Genomic DNA, 14,342 nt, shown 5'->3' with positions numbered 1-14,342 from the left:
TAGGTGAACAGAGGGGGTACATATTAAAAGGTTCGCTCATGTGCCTCGCCATCCCTGGAATTCGAATCCGGGCCTTCTTGGTTCTATGACAAGCTTACACTACGCGCTGTATATCTGTGTTCCCCGAGACCTTCGGCGCAGTATCGCTTGACTTCCTCACAATGAAGCTCGCCATGAGTAGTAGTTTTATGGGAAGGTCGCATCAGTTGCCACTCCTCTGGCCTCTAATGGATGCCTTTGGAATGTCGTGCCATGTCTTCTTTTCTTCATAAGCCAGCAGGAACAACAACAAAGAGTTCAACCACTGAGGGAAGTGTGTGTTTGTGTGTGTGTGTGTGTGTGTATGTGTATGTGTGTGTGTGTGTGTGTGTGTATGTTCATCTCGAGGCGGTGAGAATGGAGGTGTATGGCAACTATTTACTCTCCTATCAGGCCCTTGATTGTTGAGAAGAGAGAAGGGAGAGAGTGGCATTGCGCGCTGGCCTACAGGTGTGTCACTGTCTTCGTCTCCATTCGGACATTCTTTCACTTGGTGGTCGTGTTTGTTGTACTGTAGGTGTTACAGACGCTCGCTCGTGCAGTCGTCACCATGGCTCCCGGCCACCCCGGAGGACTGACGAAGGACGCCCCGGACATCGAGGCAAGTGACAAGTGAATTTACCAGATGAGGATACACACATTTCCAAACTGGGACTGTTTGTCGCTGTTCCAATGTATAGGTATCTGCTTATATTTGACTACTCGAAATAGTGCGAATATATATATATATATATATATATATATATATATATATATATATATATATATATATATATATATATATATATATATATAGAGAGAGAGAGAGAGAGAGAGAGAGAGAGAGAGAGAGAGAGAGAGAGAGAGAGAGAGAGAGAGAGAGAGAGAGAGAGAGAGAGAGAGAGAGAGAGAGAGAGAGAGATAGATAGATATATCACCATACAACGTCACAGACTCCCTGAAACTGTTTTAGCAGCTCGCTTCAGCGTGATTTTTTTCTCGCTCAGTAATACCAGTTACCTTTGACACACACACACACACACACACACACACACACACACACACACACAGTTAACAACTAACCTCCTGCAACAGTTCTGGTATGTCATTTACTAATCCTTTCCCGTTACCATTCCAAGGCGATCAGGGCATCTTCTAGACATCCATCTCTATTTTCATGACTGGGACATTATTTGATGTACGTGAGAGAATGATGTGAAGGAACTGAAACTGAAATATTATGGAGGATGGGAAGGAAACCAGATCCAGGTTTCTGCCACTTTAACCATATGTTATAGGGGTGTGAGTTACTCATTCGTGCCACAGAAGTGGTTTTCTGTGATAACAGTATACAAGAACACTTGCATATAGATTCGTGTATATCTGGACTTGCAGTATTATAGGCTACTTATAGACGTAAGGCAGGACATGTCTGTGCGAGGAGACAATACAAAGACAGCAGCGTGGATGAGATGTTGCAGTGTCTTGTGCACGCTGATGCTATTTTGTTTGACAGTTCGCTCTCCTCCTCTGCTTTGATGGGAATTTACTTTCCACCGAGCCTAGAAAGTATTGCTGTGGTTGCCGTGTTTTTTTACGAGGCAGCGAAGCTCGTCTGAACACTTAGGTAATGGCGAAATAATGACGCAGCCGCTCGTGAAATACTAAGTTGTACAGGCACGATCGAGACGATTATTTTGCTCAGCGATGTGTCGTGCCGTAGACTCTCTCTCTCTCTCTCTCTCTCTCTCTCTCTCTCTCTCTCTCTCTCTCTCTCTCTCTCTCAACACTGAGGCATATTAATACATATAAGAAACACTTCCTTAGAATAAATGATTTTCTCTCCCAGATATCAGTATTCATCCCCTCCCACCCAAACCTCATCACGGACTTTATTAATCCTTCCCCCACTCTCTCTCTCTCTCTCTCTCTCTCTCTCTCTCTCTCTCTCTCTCTCTCTCTCTCTCTCTCTCTCTCCACAACCATTCTGCATCACCTATGCAGTACGTGTTACAGAATATTTTAAACAATAACGGATCTTGAGATCTTGCTTAAGCTGTCTGATTACACATCCCTGCACGTAATGCTTGTAAGCCACGTGCCTCTTTCTCCCCCCCCCCCTCCTCTCTCTCTTGGGTTCTTTGCACAAGTCTCACTCGCATCCCAATTTCATACAGACTTTGTCCTTTTATTTTGATTTTGTATGAGAAGTATCAATACACGTTGTTTTTACAACTCGTTAAACTCGGTTATCTGTATATATGCTTGGTTCAGTGGTTTAGTTGTTGTTTCACTGGATTTGCTCGATAATGTGTGTAAGCTTTATGAAGCTTTGTTGAAGTTTTCCTCATATTGCTGGACCAACACCGGAGACATGCAGTTAACTCCAGCTGCTCCACCTGTACACTCGCTCCAAATAGTATCGGTGCACACTATGTTCGACAGTTTCGAATCGATTCGTGAGCGCTGTTATATTTCGGAAATGTTGGTAGTGATTTCCGCCTATTTTCGCCTCTCTCCACTTGTTCATATTGCCATATGGCCGATAACTACGTCTCGGTCACTCTGATTTAGGTTTGTTGCTTTGTTCCGACATAATGAATTCGTGTTTTGGAGCGTTTTGGACGAAGTGAGTCAACTGCGCCTCACAGGCCTGCCAACATACGGCTGAAGCAACTATCCTTTCCCAATAGTTATCGTCACTTGGCTGAAAATGTATAATCAAAAGTATGCACCGATACTTTTTGGAGCGAGTGTACATATAGCTTTGGTTTATTGCTAAGTAAAGCCTTGGAAAGAGGAAGAGTATACTTTTTCCTTTTATGGTATACGACAACATATATGAAAGTAAACCTGCCTGACTTCTTTATTTTGATTTTGTATGAAAAGTATCGATACATATATGAATGTAAACCTGCCATTTTTTTTTTTTTTTTTTTTTTTTTTTTAGGAACGGCAGTTGAGCGGCCTGTTTCACACCCACCCTACCCAACCTTTTTGTCCACCTCCCCATGTTCTTTATCCTTGAAACGTGGAAAAGAAAAAAAAGCACCATAATAGAAGGATTTTTTCATTGTTCATTTGAATACTGGTCGGCAAAGAACATATTGGATACGAAAACTAATTTGTGCCTAACATGATACCATGATTAGAATATCGAGCACAATCAAACAACATAATTCATAATCTATCTGTCTGACTTTCTGCAATAAAGTTTTCAAATCTTCACACAAAAACTAAAATCCAGAATAAAACATTATAAAGCCATGTACACACAACTGGTTAGATCACTGCTTCACATCCCCGAGTGCACTTAACCTTTATCAGATAATCTAATCTGTATAGTACTTACATAAGTTTGGCTGTGTTACCAAACCTTTCTCAACGTATTCTCTTTTTTGGTCTAGAGCTTGGGCAGTGCATGCTTTTCTCTGGACATCGAGGCAGCTGCATTGTGGAAAGTGACTGAAGTTAATCTCACACGACACAAACATGAGTATGAACTCATTCTTTGTGATAGTGTCATAGTTCTTGTTCATGTTGTTGTTGTTGTTGTTGTTGTTGTTGTTGTTGTTGTTGTTATTGCTTTAGCTATTGTTTGTTTATTGGTGGTTATTGTGCTGCTACTACCACCACCACCACCACCACCACCACCACCACTACTACTACTACTACTACTACTACTACTACTACTACTACTACTACCACCACCGTACTACTACTACTATTACTACTACTACCACCGTACTACTACTACGTCCACGCGTAGGTTCGAATCCCACCACGTACAGCCTTAAAACACTTTGCCATTTGTCGAGTGGTTTAAAGTTACCTACATGTCACCATGATACCCAGGTTCTAGGTGGTTACACCCAAGATGAGCTTCGGGGTGATATGGGCCCTAATATGGGTACCACCGTAAAGAAAATTGCCTGCGCCACTAATGGGCGGAAGCTGAACAACGTTTCCCATACACTCTTCTAGTGTGCCTACAGGCGGTATAGGCCTTACCGTAAAAAAAAAAAAAGAAAAAAAACTGTTACCACTACTAGTACCACCACCACCACTACCACCACCACCACCACCACCACCACTGCTACTACTACTACTACTACTACTACTACTACTACTGTCAGATTTCTCTAATCGTTTTCAAAGGTCTTAGAGATGACCAATGAGTAGTGCAGTTATGTTGGATGGGATTATATCTTCGACATTTACTGAGGTAAACAGTCATTTTGAAGGCTATGGAGAAGCAGTGACTCCAGCAGTTCTGAGCACTGGTGAAGACAAGCCCTTCCCAAGGACATGACAACACTTGTGTCATCAAACACAAACAAACTATTTTAGTCAAATTCGTGGTCATTCACGTCGAGGCTGTGCCGCTTCGAGCAGCAGACTTCATATCGAAACGTACCGATGGTAGTAAATAAAGCATTACAAAAAACACTTTGCGTGTGACACCTGCGTACAGTCTGCCGTTAAGGAAACGGACTTGTGCACGGTCATGCGTGGCCTTGCTTGTCGTCAGGCTTTTTTTTTTTTTCTATTTTGCATTATTATTTAATTGATTTATTTTTCAATTTATTTGCCTGTCTTTATTTGTTTTTGTTTTTTTATTTATTTAATTATTTATTTATTTATTGTTACTTTATTTATTTATTTATTTATCTATATTTTTTTATCATTTTAATCTTTTCATTTATTCACATTTATTTATGTATTTCATTTTTATATACTTATTTATTTATTCATTTATCTATTTATATATATATATATATATATATATATATATATATATATATATATATATATATATATATATATATATATATATATAATTATTTTACTTTATTTTGTGTGTGTGCACTAAAGAAATGAGAGAGAGAGAGAGAGAGAGAGAGAGAGAGAGAGAGAGAGAGAGAGAGAGAGAAGGCATGAGGCAAGCAGTTAGAAAGGTGAAACAGTAACCATGGAAGACTTTTGGCGCTGATTCAGACAAGGCATTCAGTGTAAGGAGGAGATATCATGAAGATAAAAACCTTTTCACTTTACACAATTTAATCTCTTCACTACCATGACGCGTTTTCATAATCATTCTGGTTACTATTTTGGTGATTTTATGCAACTTCAGGAACTCTTATGGTGATTGAAATAGTGAAGACTTAGCTATTAATCTTCTGACCTCCATAGACCTTTCCTAATGACAATAAAATCGTCTAATCGCACTCAAAACTCATGATAAAAATGCGTCCTAGTACTGAAGGGGTTAATAGTCTTGTATGAAATGATTTCGTATATTTATGGAATCTGTGTTCCGTACAAGAAATGGTAAGGCTTCTGTGTGGTGTTTGAAGATGAGGGAAAGAAAAGAAGGGACAGGATTTCATTAAGGAAAGAACAGTACTTACAGATTCTTAACAAGAATCTTCTTATTGAGGAATGATTCTAAACATTTAAAACACCAGGAAACGAAAGTAACAGCCGAACAGTTTAAAAAATTGCAGTGGCCATCACCTTTCTTAGGAACTCATTGATATAGGAAAGAAAAAAAGATTTGATGAGACAAAAAATTTAATCATGCAAGAATCCCGAAAGCACATTTACAGAATACATCAGGAATACTTTTATTGGTCTCCCAAGGATCAAGGTCAAAGAGAAAATATTATTACAAAAGATTCCAATGATAGCAATAATACAGTCAGAGAGAGGAGCAACTTGCAAGCCTACCTTCATGTGATGTGTTTGCAGCGAAAGTCTGACGATAGAATTCAGCTCTAAATATAGAAAATATATGGTAGTGATGACATGTGGATTAAGTAAAGTATCATGGAATGTATTCACGATTCCATGGATAAATAATGAACTATGTGTGCGTGTGTGTGTGTGTGGATGGATGGATGGGTGGGTGGTGAGTGGGTGGGTGGGTACACAATTATGAGTGACAGCTTATTGTACCAGACAGAATCAGAACTGAAAGAATGAGGTCAGGATGCGTGGAGTTGCCAGTTATAGGTATTCTAGGAGAGGCTGAGCTGTGTCGGGGTCCGTGACGAGAAGACAGAGTACAGGGTTGGCTGGGGCTACTTGATAGAATGTTGGGCTCGGGTAGTGTTACATGCGTGCCACTTGAACTCTTCAATGTCCAGCTTCACGCACTATGTGGTGGTGGTGGTGGTGGTGGTGTTGTGTAGTGATATTTCATCGTTATTTTTGTTGTTGCCGTCGTTCTCATTATTGTTTTTATTATTATTATTATTATTATTATTATTATTATTATTATTATTATTATTATCATCATCATTATTGTTACTACTACTACTACTGCAACTACTACTACTACTACTACTGCTGCTGCTGCTGCTGCTGCTGCTGCTGCTGCTGCTGCTGCTGCTGCTGCTACTACTACTACTACTACTACTACTACTACTACTACTACTACTACTACTACTACTACTGCTCCACCTCTTCCTCCTCCTCGTTTGTTTCCACAAACAGCCTAGTAAAGACCTAAGGGTCTGTTGCTGTTTGTCTTCCTTTGTATTCCTCCTCTTCCTCTTCCTCTTCCTCTTCCTCTTCCTCTTCCTCTTCCTCCTCCTCCTCCTCCTCCTCCTCCTCCTCCTCCTCCTCCTCCTCCTCCTCCTCCTTTTCATTGTAATAGAAAAATAAAGCTCTTCCTGCTTTCTATTCCGCAGTGACCTAAGTAGAAGTGTTACAACAAACACGAGTGTGGCTGTAAAGAGTGGTACAAGAAATGCTTCAGCTTTATTGGAGCAACTTAGGATTGTACGTGCTATTGAGGAAACTTTGAACTGGGATACGTGAACATAAATGATGATAACGCATTTTTTTAACTTGAAGATTAACAATTTTTTATGCTGTCAAAATAGTTTACCATTTTCCAAACAGTACTTTCCTTTATTCCTATTTACCTGTCCATCCTTACCTCGTGTTGGAGTGTGTATATAAACAGTGAAATAAAGAGCTCTTTCCCCAACACTTGGCATCCCCGGAGCCCGATGGCGCAATGTTTTGGATCAATCAATCGGTGCTTTCCTGGCCTCTCTCTCTCTGCAACTCAATTATGAGCAGCCATGACTGGGTCCTCTCTTCATTCCGCCAGGAGCAGTGAAAGCCTTTTCCATATGTAGGAAGGGGACCGACCCGGCCCATACAAAACTGAAAATGTCAGCTGAATGCAGAGGATACGTGTCTTGAAACCTCCCTCTTGAAAGAGTTCAAGTCATTTGAAGATGGAAGTACAGGAGCAGGCAAAGAGTTCCTGAGTTTACCAGGAAAAGGGACGAATGATTGACAATACTTGTTAATTATCGCATTAAAGAAATGGACAGAATAGAGGTGAGAGAAAGAAGAAAGACTTATGCAACGAGACCGTGGGAGGAAAGAGTGACATGGAGGGATAAAACTGCCGTAGAACTGCAAAAGAGGGGAATTACAGCGAAAGTGGTTTGTTTTTTAACTTTTAAATGCCTTACCCTTGTATTAATGGAAATAGATTAAGTAGATCCGCGTCTATATACGTGTTCGTCTTGTGTTTTCAGAATGTGCTGGCGCTCAACCCTCGCATTCCCCGCCATGCCACGCTGCAGCCCTCGTCTGTCACCAAAACAAACAAGATGCACTGGAAGAGGAACAAACCCAAGAATTGCGCGGTGAGTATTAGCCGGGAACTATATTTTGGAACAAAGCGTATTTTGGTGAGTTGTAGCGTAGATTTCATAAAGTAATATTGTTTGACGTCCTTACTTTCTGGACTGGATCTTGGTTATCCTGTCTTAGGAGTCCGCAAAACTAACCTTCCCTTTTGTTTCCAACATATCCAAATCGTTTGATACAAATCTTAATCTTTTGCAGTTTCTATTTATCTCTGTGTATCTTTACTGTAGCTCTTCTCTGTTTGTTTTATTGGTGCAGTAATAGATGGCCTCTGCCCTTTAAAATTTATTTTTTTACAGGACACTACCATCACCCACTCTGTCTATTATTCAAAAATAACCTTCTCGGCCTAATCCCTTGCTCTATGCACTCTTACTCTGGCGATTCCTTCTTACATTGTTCAACTTCATTTTAAAGACGCCTCACTAAATAAGAATCTAATGCCCACGCAGAGAAGTAAGAACTTTTATTTCCTGGATGGGTAGAATGAACCGCAAGTTGTTAATTGCCTCGGAAATTCAGTTCCATCGACACAACCTTCCAGATAGCTATTTCCCTTTCTTCATTGTTAACATCCCCCTCTTCTACATTGAATATACTTTGATTATCCTTTACTGAAAATCTCAATAGGAAATCTCACATCTCACTTCTTACTAAGGCTGTTTCCGTGGAGTTAGGAATTTAGTTTCGTTTCTGTGTCTCTCCGCTAATTCTTTTTTCTCATCAATTAGCTTTAAACAGGGGTTTTATCCACCTTTGTACAGAACACTGCTCTCATATGCTGGGAATGTCAACTTCGACCCTACCGTCAGGGTTGAGTCTAAAGCCTTTCACCTCATCATTGCCATAGCGTTGTTGTTGTTTTTTGTTTTGTTTTTAATTCCTAATACTAACCTCCCGTAGCCTCTCTGCACCTAACTTTCTACTCATTCTCACCCTTATCCTGTCCATCTTATCTTCATTATTCACTCCTTTTGCCGGGAAATGTAATTTTACCTGTGTGGTTTTTCCTCCTTCCTGCGCCTTCTGCTGGGTCAGAAGAGGATTATCAACATCGCAACTAAACTACCGATATATTCGTTTTTCAATCCCTGTCTATAGTTGTCTTCTGGGGATAACGTATTGAGTAGCTGCTTTGTGTTCTTAATCAAACTCCAAACTAAATATATAAATTGATAGATAAATAGATGAGTGGCCTTTATTTCGTCTGTCCTGAGCTGGTGCGCTCTCTCTCTCTCTCTCTCTCTCTCTCTCTCTCTCTCTCTCTCTCTCTCTCTCTCTCTCTCTCTCTCTCTCTCTCTCTCTCTCTCTCTCTCTGTGTGTGTGTGTGTGTGTGTGTGTGTGTGTGTGTGTGTGTGTGTTCGGTGCAATAGTGTTTGAGACACGTGTCTACAACTCTGAGTTTCGCCCCAAGACTCACTGCTCCCTGGAGAACAACTTCGACGACATCAAGCACACAACCCTGAGCGAGCGCGGCGCCCTGAAGGAAGCAGCCCGCTGCCTCAAGTGTGCAGACGCACCGTGTCAGAAGTCCTGCCCCACACAGCTGGACATCAAGCAGTTCATCTCCTGCATCGCTAACAAGGTAACCCCGCCCTCACTTTGAATGCATTTCAACACAAAAGCTATAAGGCAGGTGAGTATGTGCAGTACCTGTCTTAAGGAGTTATTAAACTGTTAGGTTCTGCTCAGAGAACCGCATCAGCTGAGCAGTTTGTTTGCTGAACGAGTCTTTTTTCCTTTCAACAATCTCCAAAAATGGAATGGACAAAAATCTTCAGCCACACTAAATCATATTAAAACAAATGCACTATATCCTAATTTAACTTATTTCTCACATTATCTACGATTTCCAACAGCCCTTTATGCCCTAACATTGTTATATCTTGCTCAGCGAAATCTGCATCACTGTGTACCAGTTTTGCTGAACACTGATGAAGATTGAAGTTTAGTGTGTTTGATAAGTGAAATTATACCCGTGTAATTTCAACCGTACCCCACTATTCATTAGCCATTCCTCTCACGTCTCTGTTTCTTCGTACTCGTTCTCTCTCTTTCTCTCTCTCTCTCTCTCTCTCTATATCTTTTTAAACTTTTTTTTTATTTAAACAGTGTTCTCCGCTCCTCAAACTTAATACAAAGGAACATGTACCCAAAGGCGCACTGTCGTGTGCTACCTATTCTAAGGGTACTACAATCTATTTCTCTACAATATTTACAAGACTTAAAAATAGATAATATACAAGATGGTCAGCATGTAAATGGAGCACTATTCGTTTCACTTCACTAGCACTATTCACGCACTGCACTACACTGAGTGTCACGTCACAAAGAGTGTCAGAGGAGTTGGCAGTGTCTGTCTCCACTTATGTGCCATCAGTTTGACACTGTGAGTGTTCATCTCCTGGACGTGAGGCACCGCGGCCGTGAACAAGTTCCACATCCTGGAGACGCGTCCTGCGAAGGTGCGTTGATGCTGACACCCGTGGGATCGCGGCACCTCTACGGCGTCACCACCATTGAGCACCGTTCTCGTGCTCCGTGCGGTGACTCTTAGAGGATGACGCAGCCCTGCCAGATGTGGCACTCTTTGCACCTGTGCCTTATGGAACACTACGATCGCCGCCACGTCTCTGCGGTGTTCCAGTGAATCAAGGGACGCTCAGGCTCTGGGTGAGGTGGTAGTGCAGCATCTACTAGCCGTATGGCGCGGCGTTGGATGCTGTCCAGTCTCCTTCTGTGTGTGGCGGCACAGGACATCCAGGAGAGAGCTGCGTATTCAAGGTGGGGCCGCACCTGTGCCTTGTACAGCAGCAGTCTCCCTTCCTGTCGAGGAAACTGGCGATCCTTCTGAGAGCGGAGATCCTGTGAGAGGCTTTCTTGGCAATGGTTTTGACATGCCTGTCAAACCTCAGCCCTCGATCCACCTCCACTCCAAGTATCTTGACGTCATCTTGGAGTGGAGAGCAGCAGCGCCAAAAGACAACTTTCCTGCCATTGCTGCCATGGCGGCTGGGGACCGAGAGACAACCATTGCTTGTGTCTTCTCCGGCGCGAATGTCACTTGCCAGCGAGCACCCCACTCCTTTATCACTCGTAGCTGCTGATTGATGGCCTCAGCAGCCCGCCCACTGTCCTGGCGTGGATAGGTATAGGAGAGGGTGCAGTCATCAGCATAGGCCATGACTCCTGGCAGTAGCTGGAGAAGATCATCCACGTAGATATTCCACAGGAGTGGGCCAAGAATTGAACCCTGTGGCACTGATGCCTCCACAGGCAGGGACTCAGATGTTTGCCCGTTGACAACCACCTTGAGGCTTCTGTCCTGCAGGTAATTTCCCAAGAGTCGTAGCAAGCCACCCTGGATGCCTTTAGCACGAAGCTTTTCTAGTAATCCGTTGTGCCATACTTTATCAAAAGCTCCTGCTATGTCCAAAGCAACCACTATAGTGTCCTTGCCGTCGTCGAGGGCGTCCTGCCAATGCCTGGTGAGAAGCATCATTAGGTCGGAGGTTGACCTTCCAGGTCTGAACCCAAACTGTTGGTCTGAGAGGAGGGCATTGTCCTTGAGATGGCTACACACCACCTCTGCCACGACCCTCTCAAACACTTTACCCACCACTGACAACAGGGATATGGGTCTGTAGTTTTTTGGGTCCGTCCTGGAGCTTTTTGTGTACGGAACTACTCGAGCCTCCTTCCACACTGAAGGCCAGACGTTTTCCCGTACACAAGTTGTGAAGACTTGGGTGAGAGGGGCAGCCAGTTCCTGGGAGCATCGCTTCAGCAGGTGCGGGCTGATGTCATCAGGGCCGGTGGCTTTCTGTGTGTCCAGCCCCGCAATAATCGCTTCACCTGCTGATGCGTCACCTCCACCATGGTGACAGTCTTCTCACATTGCTGGACCAGCTGAGGCGGTGGCTGCTGTGGATTCCCCACCTTCATTTTTCCAGCAAACAAGGAAGCCAGCAACTGTGCCCTCTCCTTACTGCTGGTGGCGACAGTACCGTCCTGCTTGCTGAGGGAGGGATGGATTCTTGGTGGCCAGTTCCTGTTTGTCCTTAACAAGGACCACCAAGTTTTGTTTCCTACGCCAGTGCCACACAGTTTCCGGCGCAGGCTTTCCTCCCACTTTTTTAAGGCCCACTTGCTGGTTACCACCATCCTCCTGCATGCAGCCCTGTGCAGGTCCTTGTTGCGCCGAGTCGGGTTCCTCTTGTAGCGGAGCCAGGCAGCATACTTTGCCTCAGCAGCAACACGGCAACGGTAGCCAAACCATGGCTGATCCGTCGATCTGGTGGTGTATTCCCTGTGTGGGACGTGGCGTCTCTGGAGGGCGAGAAGGTGAGAGGTGAGTGCAAGTGCTTCACTCTCTGCTCCTCCCTGTAGCAGAGTGGCCCATGGGGTGTGGGTCAGGTCGCGGCGCAGGGAAGCCCAGTCTGCTTTGTTCCACAGCCAGATGGTGCGGGTGGTGGCCTCGTCCTGAGCCACGCCCACTTCCAGCTGTGTCAGTACAGCGTGATGGTCAGAGCTGCCCACGAGCCCCAGCTGATGACACTGAAGCTTGTCTTCCTGGTAGTCTGAGATGACAGGGTCTAATGTCCCTCCTCGTTCATGTGTGGGGAAGGTGACATGATCTGTCAGACCCTGCACCTCCAGGAGATTCTCGTAGGCGTCTCTTTCCAGGTGGTGATTGAGATCCCCCCACAATCAGCACGTGGCTGCAGCTGTGTGCCATCATCAGGTTGTCTAAGGTCTCAGTCAGGTACAGGAGTGAGTCAGGCCCTTGTCGCGGGGGGGCGATACAGGGCACACAGCAGGAGGGCTGAGCGGTCTGCCAGCATTACTCGGAAGTACATCATCTCCATCAGTGGAGGCGTGTCTATGTCGAGTAGCTGGGCCTGCATTCCTTCCTTGAAGCAGACAGCCACTCCACCTCCTGTTCGCTCCTGTCGGTCCCTCCTCACCCAGTGGGTGAAGCCCTGCATCCGGCCATACGTGGGCTCCACCTCACTGTTTATCCATGTCTCGGTCACCACAACAATGTCTGCATTGTGTTGTTGTACACAGTTGTGGTATAAGTCTGCAAGGTTAGTCCGGAGACCACGGACTTTGCTTGAGACGACCTTCAGTTGGCGGCGGAGGCAAGCTGGGTGTACCATGGCGAGGGATGGTAGTGAGCAAGGCCTGCTAGTCCGAGGTGGTGGTTAGGGTCCGCGGCCGATTGCTGGTACTGGTGAAGAGAAGTGGTCCACTGCCGGCCCTGGCTGTGATTCCAGACACCAGGCTGAAGAAGGAGTGGGCGATGTTGTGGCAGGGACTGAAATGAAGTGAGGGGGTGGGCGGGCTGAGGCGCTGCAGGTGGGAAGGGTGTGGCTGTGTGCCTTTCCACTGCAAGGAGCCGCTTTATAAGACGCTCCTGACGTAAATCGTCAGTCCTGGGGTGGCAAGTATCTCTCTCTCTCTCTCTCTCTCTCTCTCTCTCTCTCTCTCTCTCTCTCTCTCTCTCTCTCTCTCTCTCTCTCTCTCTCTCTCTCTCTCTCTCTCTCTCTCTCTCTCTCTCTCTCTCTCTCTCTCTCTCTCTCTCTCTCTCTCTCTCTCTCTCTCTCTCTCTCTCTCTCTCTCTCTCTCTCTCTTCCAAAAATCACATACAATTGTTTGGTTTAAAGATATTTTTGTTACTGTTGTCATAATTATTGCAATGCTAAAGTAAGTTTTTTATTTGAATTTCAGTTTTGAACCATCTTGAACTTGTCTTTCAGGAATTAAATTCTTTAAATCTGTATTCATCTTAATCTTCCTAAGCTTACAAAATGCAACTGTATCTGGTAACAGGATACAGCATTGTGTGATCCTCTTTTTATTTATTGAATATGTATGTATTTTCATCTCTATATATTGTACATTGATTTTAAGAAATTTGTGGAGAAAGACATTGTTGAACGTGCTGCTTTGTTTATTTCGTGTTTCTAAAAGTAATGTTTAGTACAGTAGTATTATTTTTTTCTTATCAGATTACACAATAATCAATATGAATTCCTTAATTTTGTTCATAGAAATCCTTCTGTGTGTAAAACTATTTTCTATTCATATTATCCGATGTTATTAATGTTTATCTGTTTCCTTCGTATTCTATGTTGTATTGATCATATATACATTGTGTGTGTGTGTGTGTGTGTGTGTGTGTGTGTGTGTGTGTGTGTGTGTGTAACACTTGGCACACCCTAATTCTAGCTATGGCCCCATTGTCCCTAACAGTTTCGCATCCTCTGTTTAGTAAGTCTCTAAACAAATTACGGTATTTGAAACATTGTGACTCTTAAGAACATTTTCGCTGTGTACAACATTGCAAATCATCTCATTTTGGTTCAGCGCAGGGAGTCAGCTTGATCTGGCCTCACACCAGACAGCAGCTCACTCTTCACGGCTAAGCAGCCACACGTGTGGTGGCCAAGGTGTGAGCTTCCTTGGTGGTGGTGGTGGGGCTGGCGGTGGCAGTGTGTTTAGATGTAAGCCGGCGGGAAGTCTTGGATAATGCTATAGATAGCGTATTTTTTTCGCAAGTTGCATGTTGTAGGAAATATTTTTAATCTTTTTCTTTTATTTCATTATTATGATTTATTTCGTTTTGTTCGTTTTGTTTCCCG

At 43.8% G+C, this 14,342-nt stretch overlaps 1 protein-coding gene across 1 annotated transcript in view; it reads left to right on the top strand.

Moving 5' to 3' along the window:
* The first annotated feature begins 453 nt into the window (after positions 1-453).
* Positions 454-14,342, top strand: part of LOC123498405 (dihydropyrimidine dehydrogenase [NADP(+)]-like) — a 48,367-nt gene continuing 34,478 nt past the window's right edge. Inside the window, exons 1-5 of the mRNA XM_045245512.1 lie at positions 454-640; positions 7,581-7,691; positions 9,110-9,288; positions 14,068-14,204; positions 14,335-14,342. The exon at positions 14,335-14,342 is cut by the window's right edge and continues 94 nt beyond it. Of these exons, the coding sequence (XP_045101447.1) occupies positions 590-640; positions 7,581-7,691; positions 9,110-9,288; positions 14,068-14,204; positions 14,335-14,342 (486 nt within the window). The 5' untranslated portion in view covers positions 454-589. The remainder of the gene's footprint in view (positions 641-7,580; positions 7,692-9,109; positions 9,289-14,067; positions 14,205-14,334) is intronic.

This window comes from Portunus trituberculatus, chromosome 48 (genome assembly GCF_017591435.1).
Source record: "Portunus trituberculatus isolate SZX2019 chromosome 48, ASM1759143v1, whole genome shotgun sequence".
NCBI classification, from domain to species: domain Eukaryota; kingdom Metazoa; phylum Arthropoda; class Malacostraca; order Decapoda; family Portunidae; genus Portunus; species Portunus trituberculatus.
Note: the sequence above shows the minus strand (reverse complement) of the source record. Positions and strands in the feature narration are given on the sequence as shown.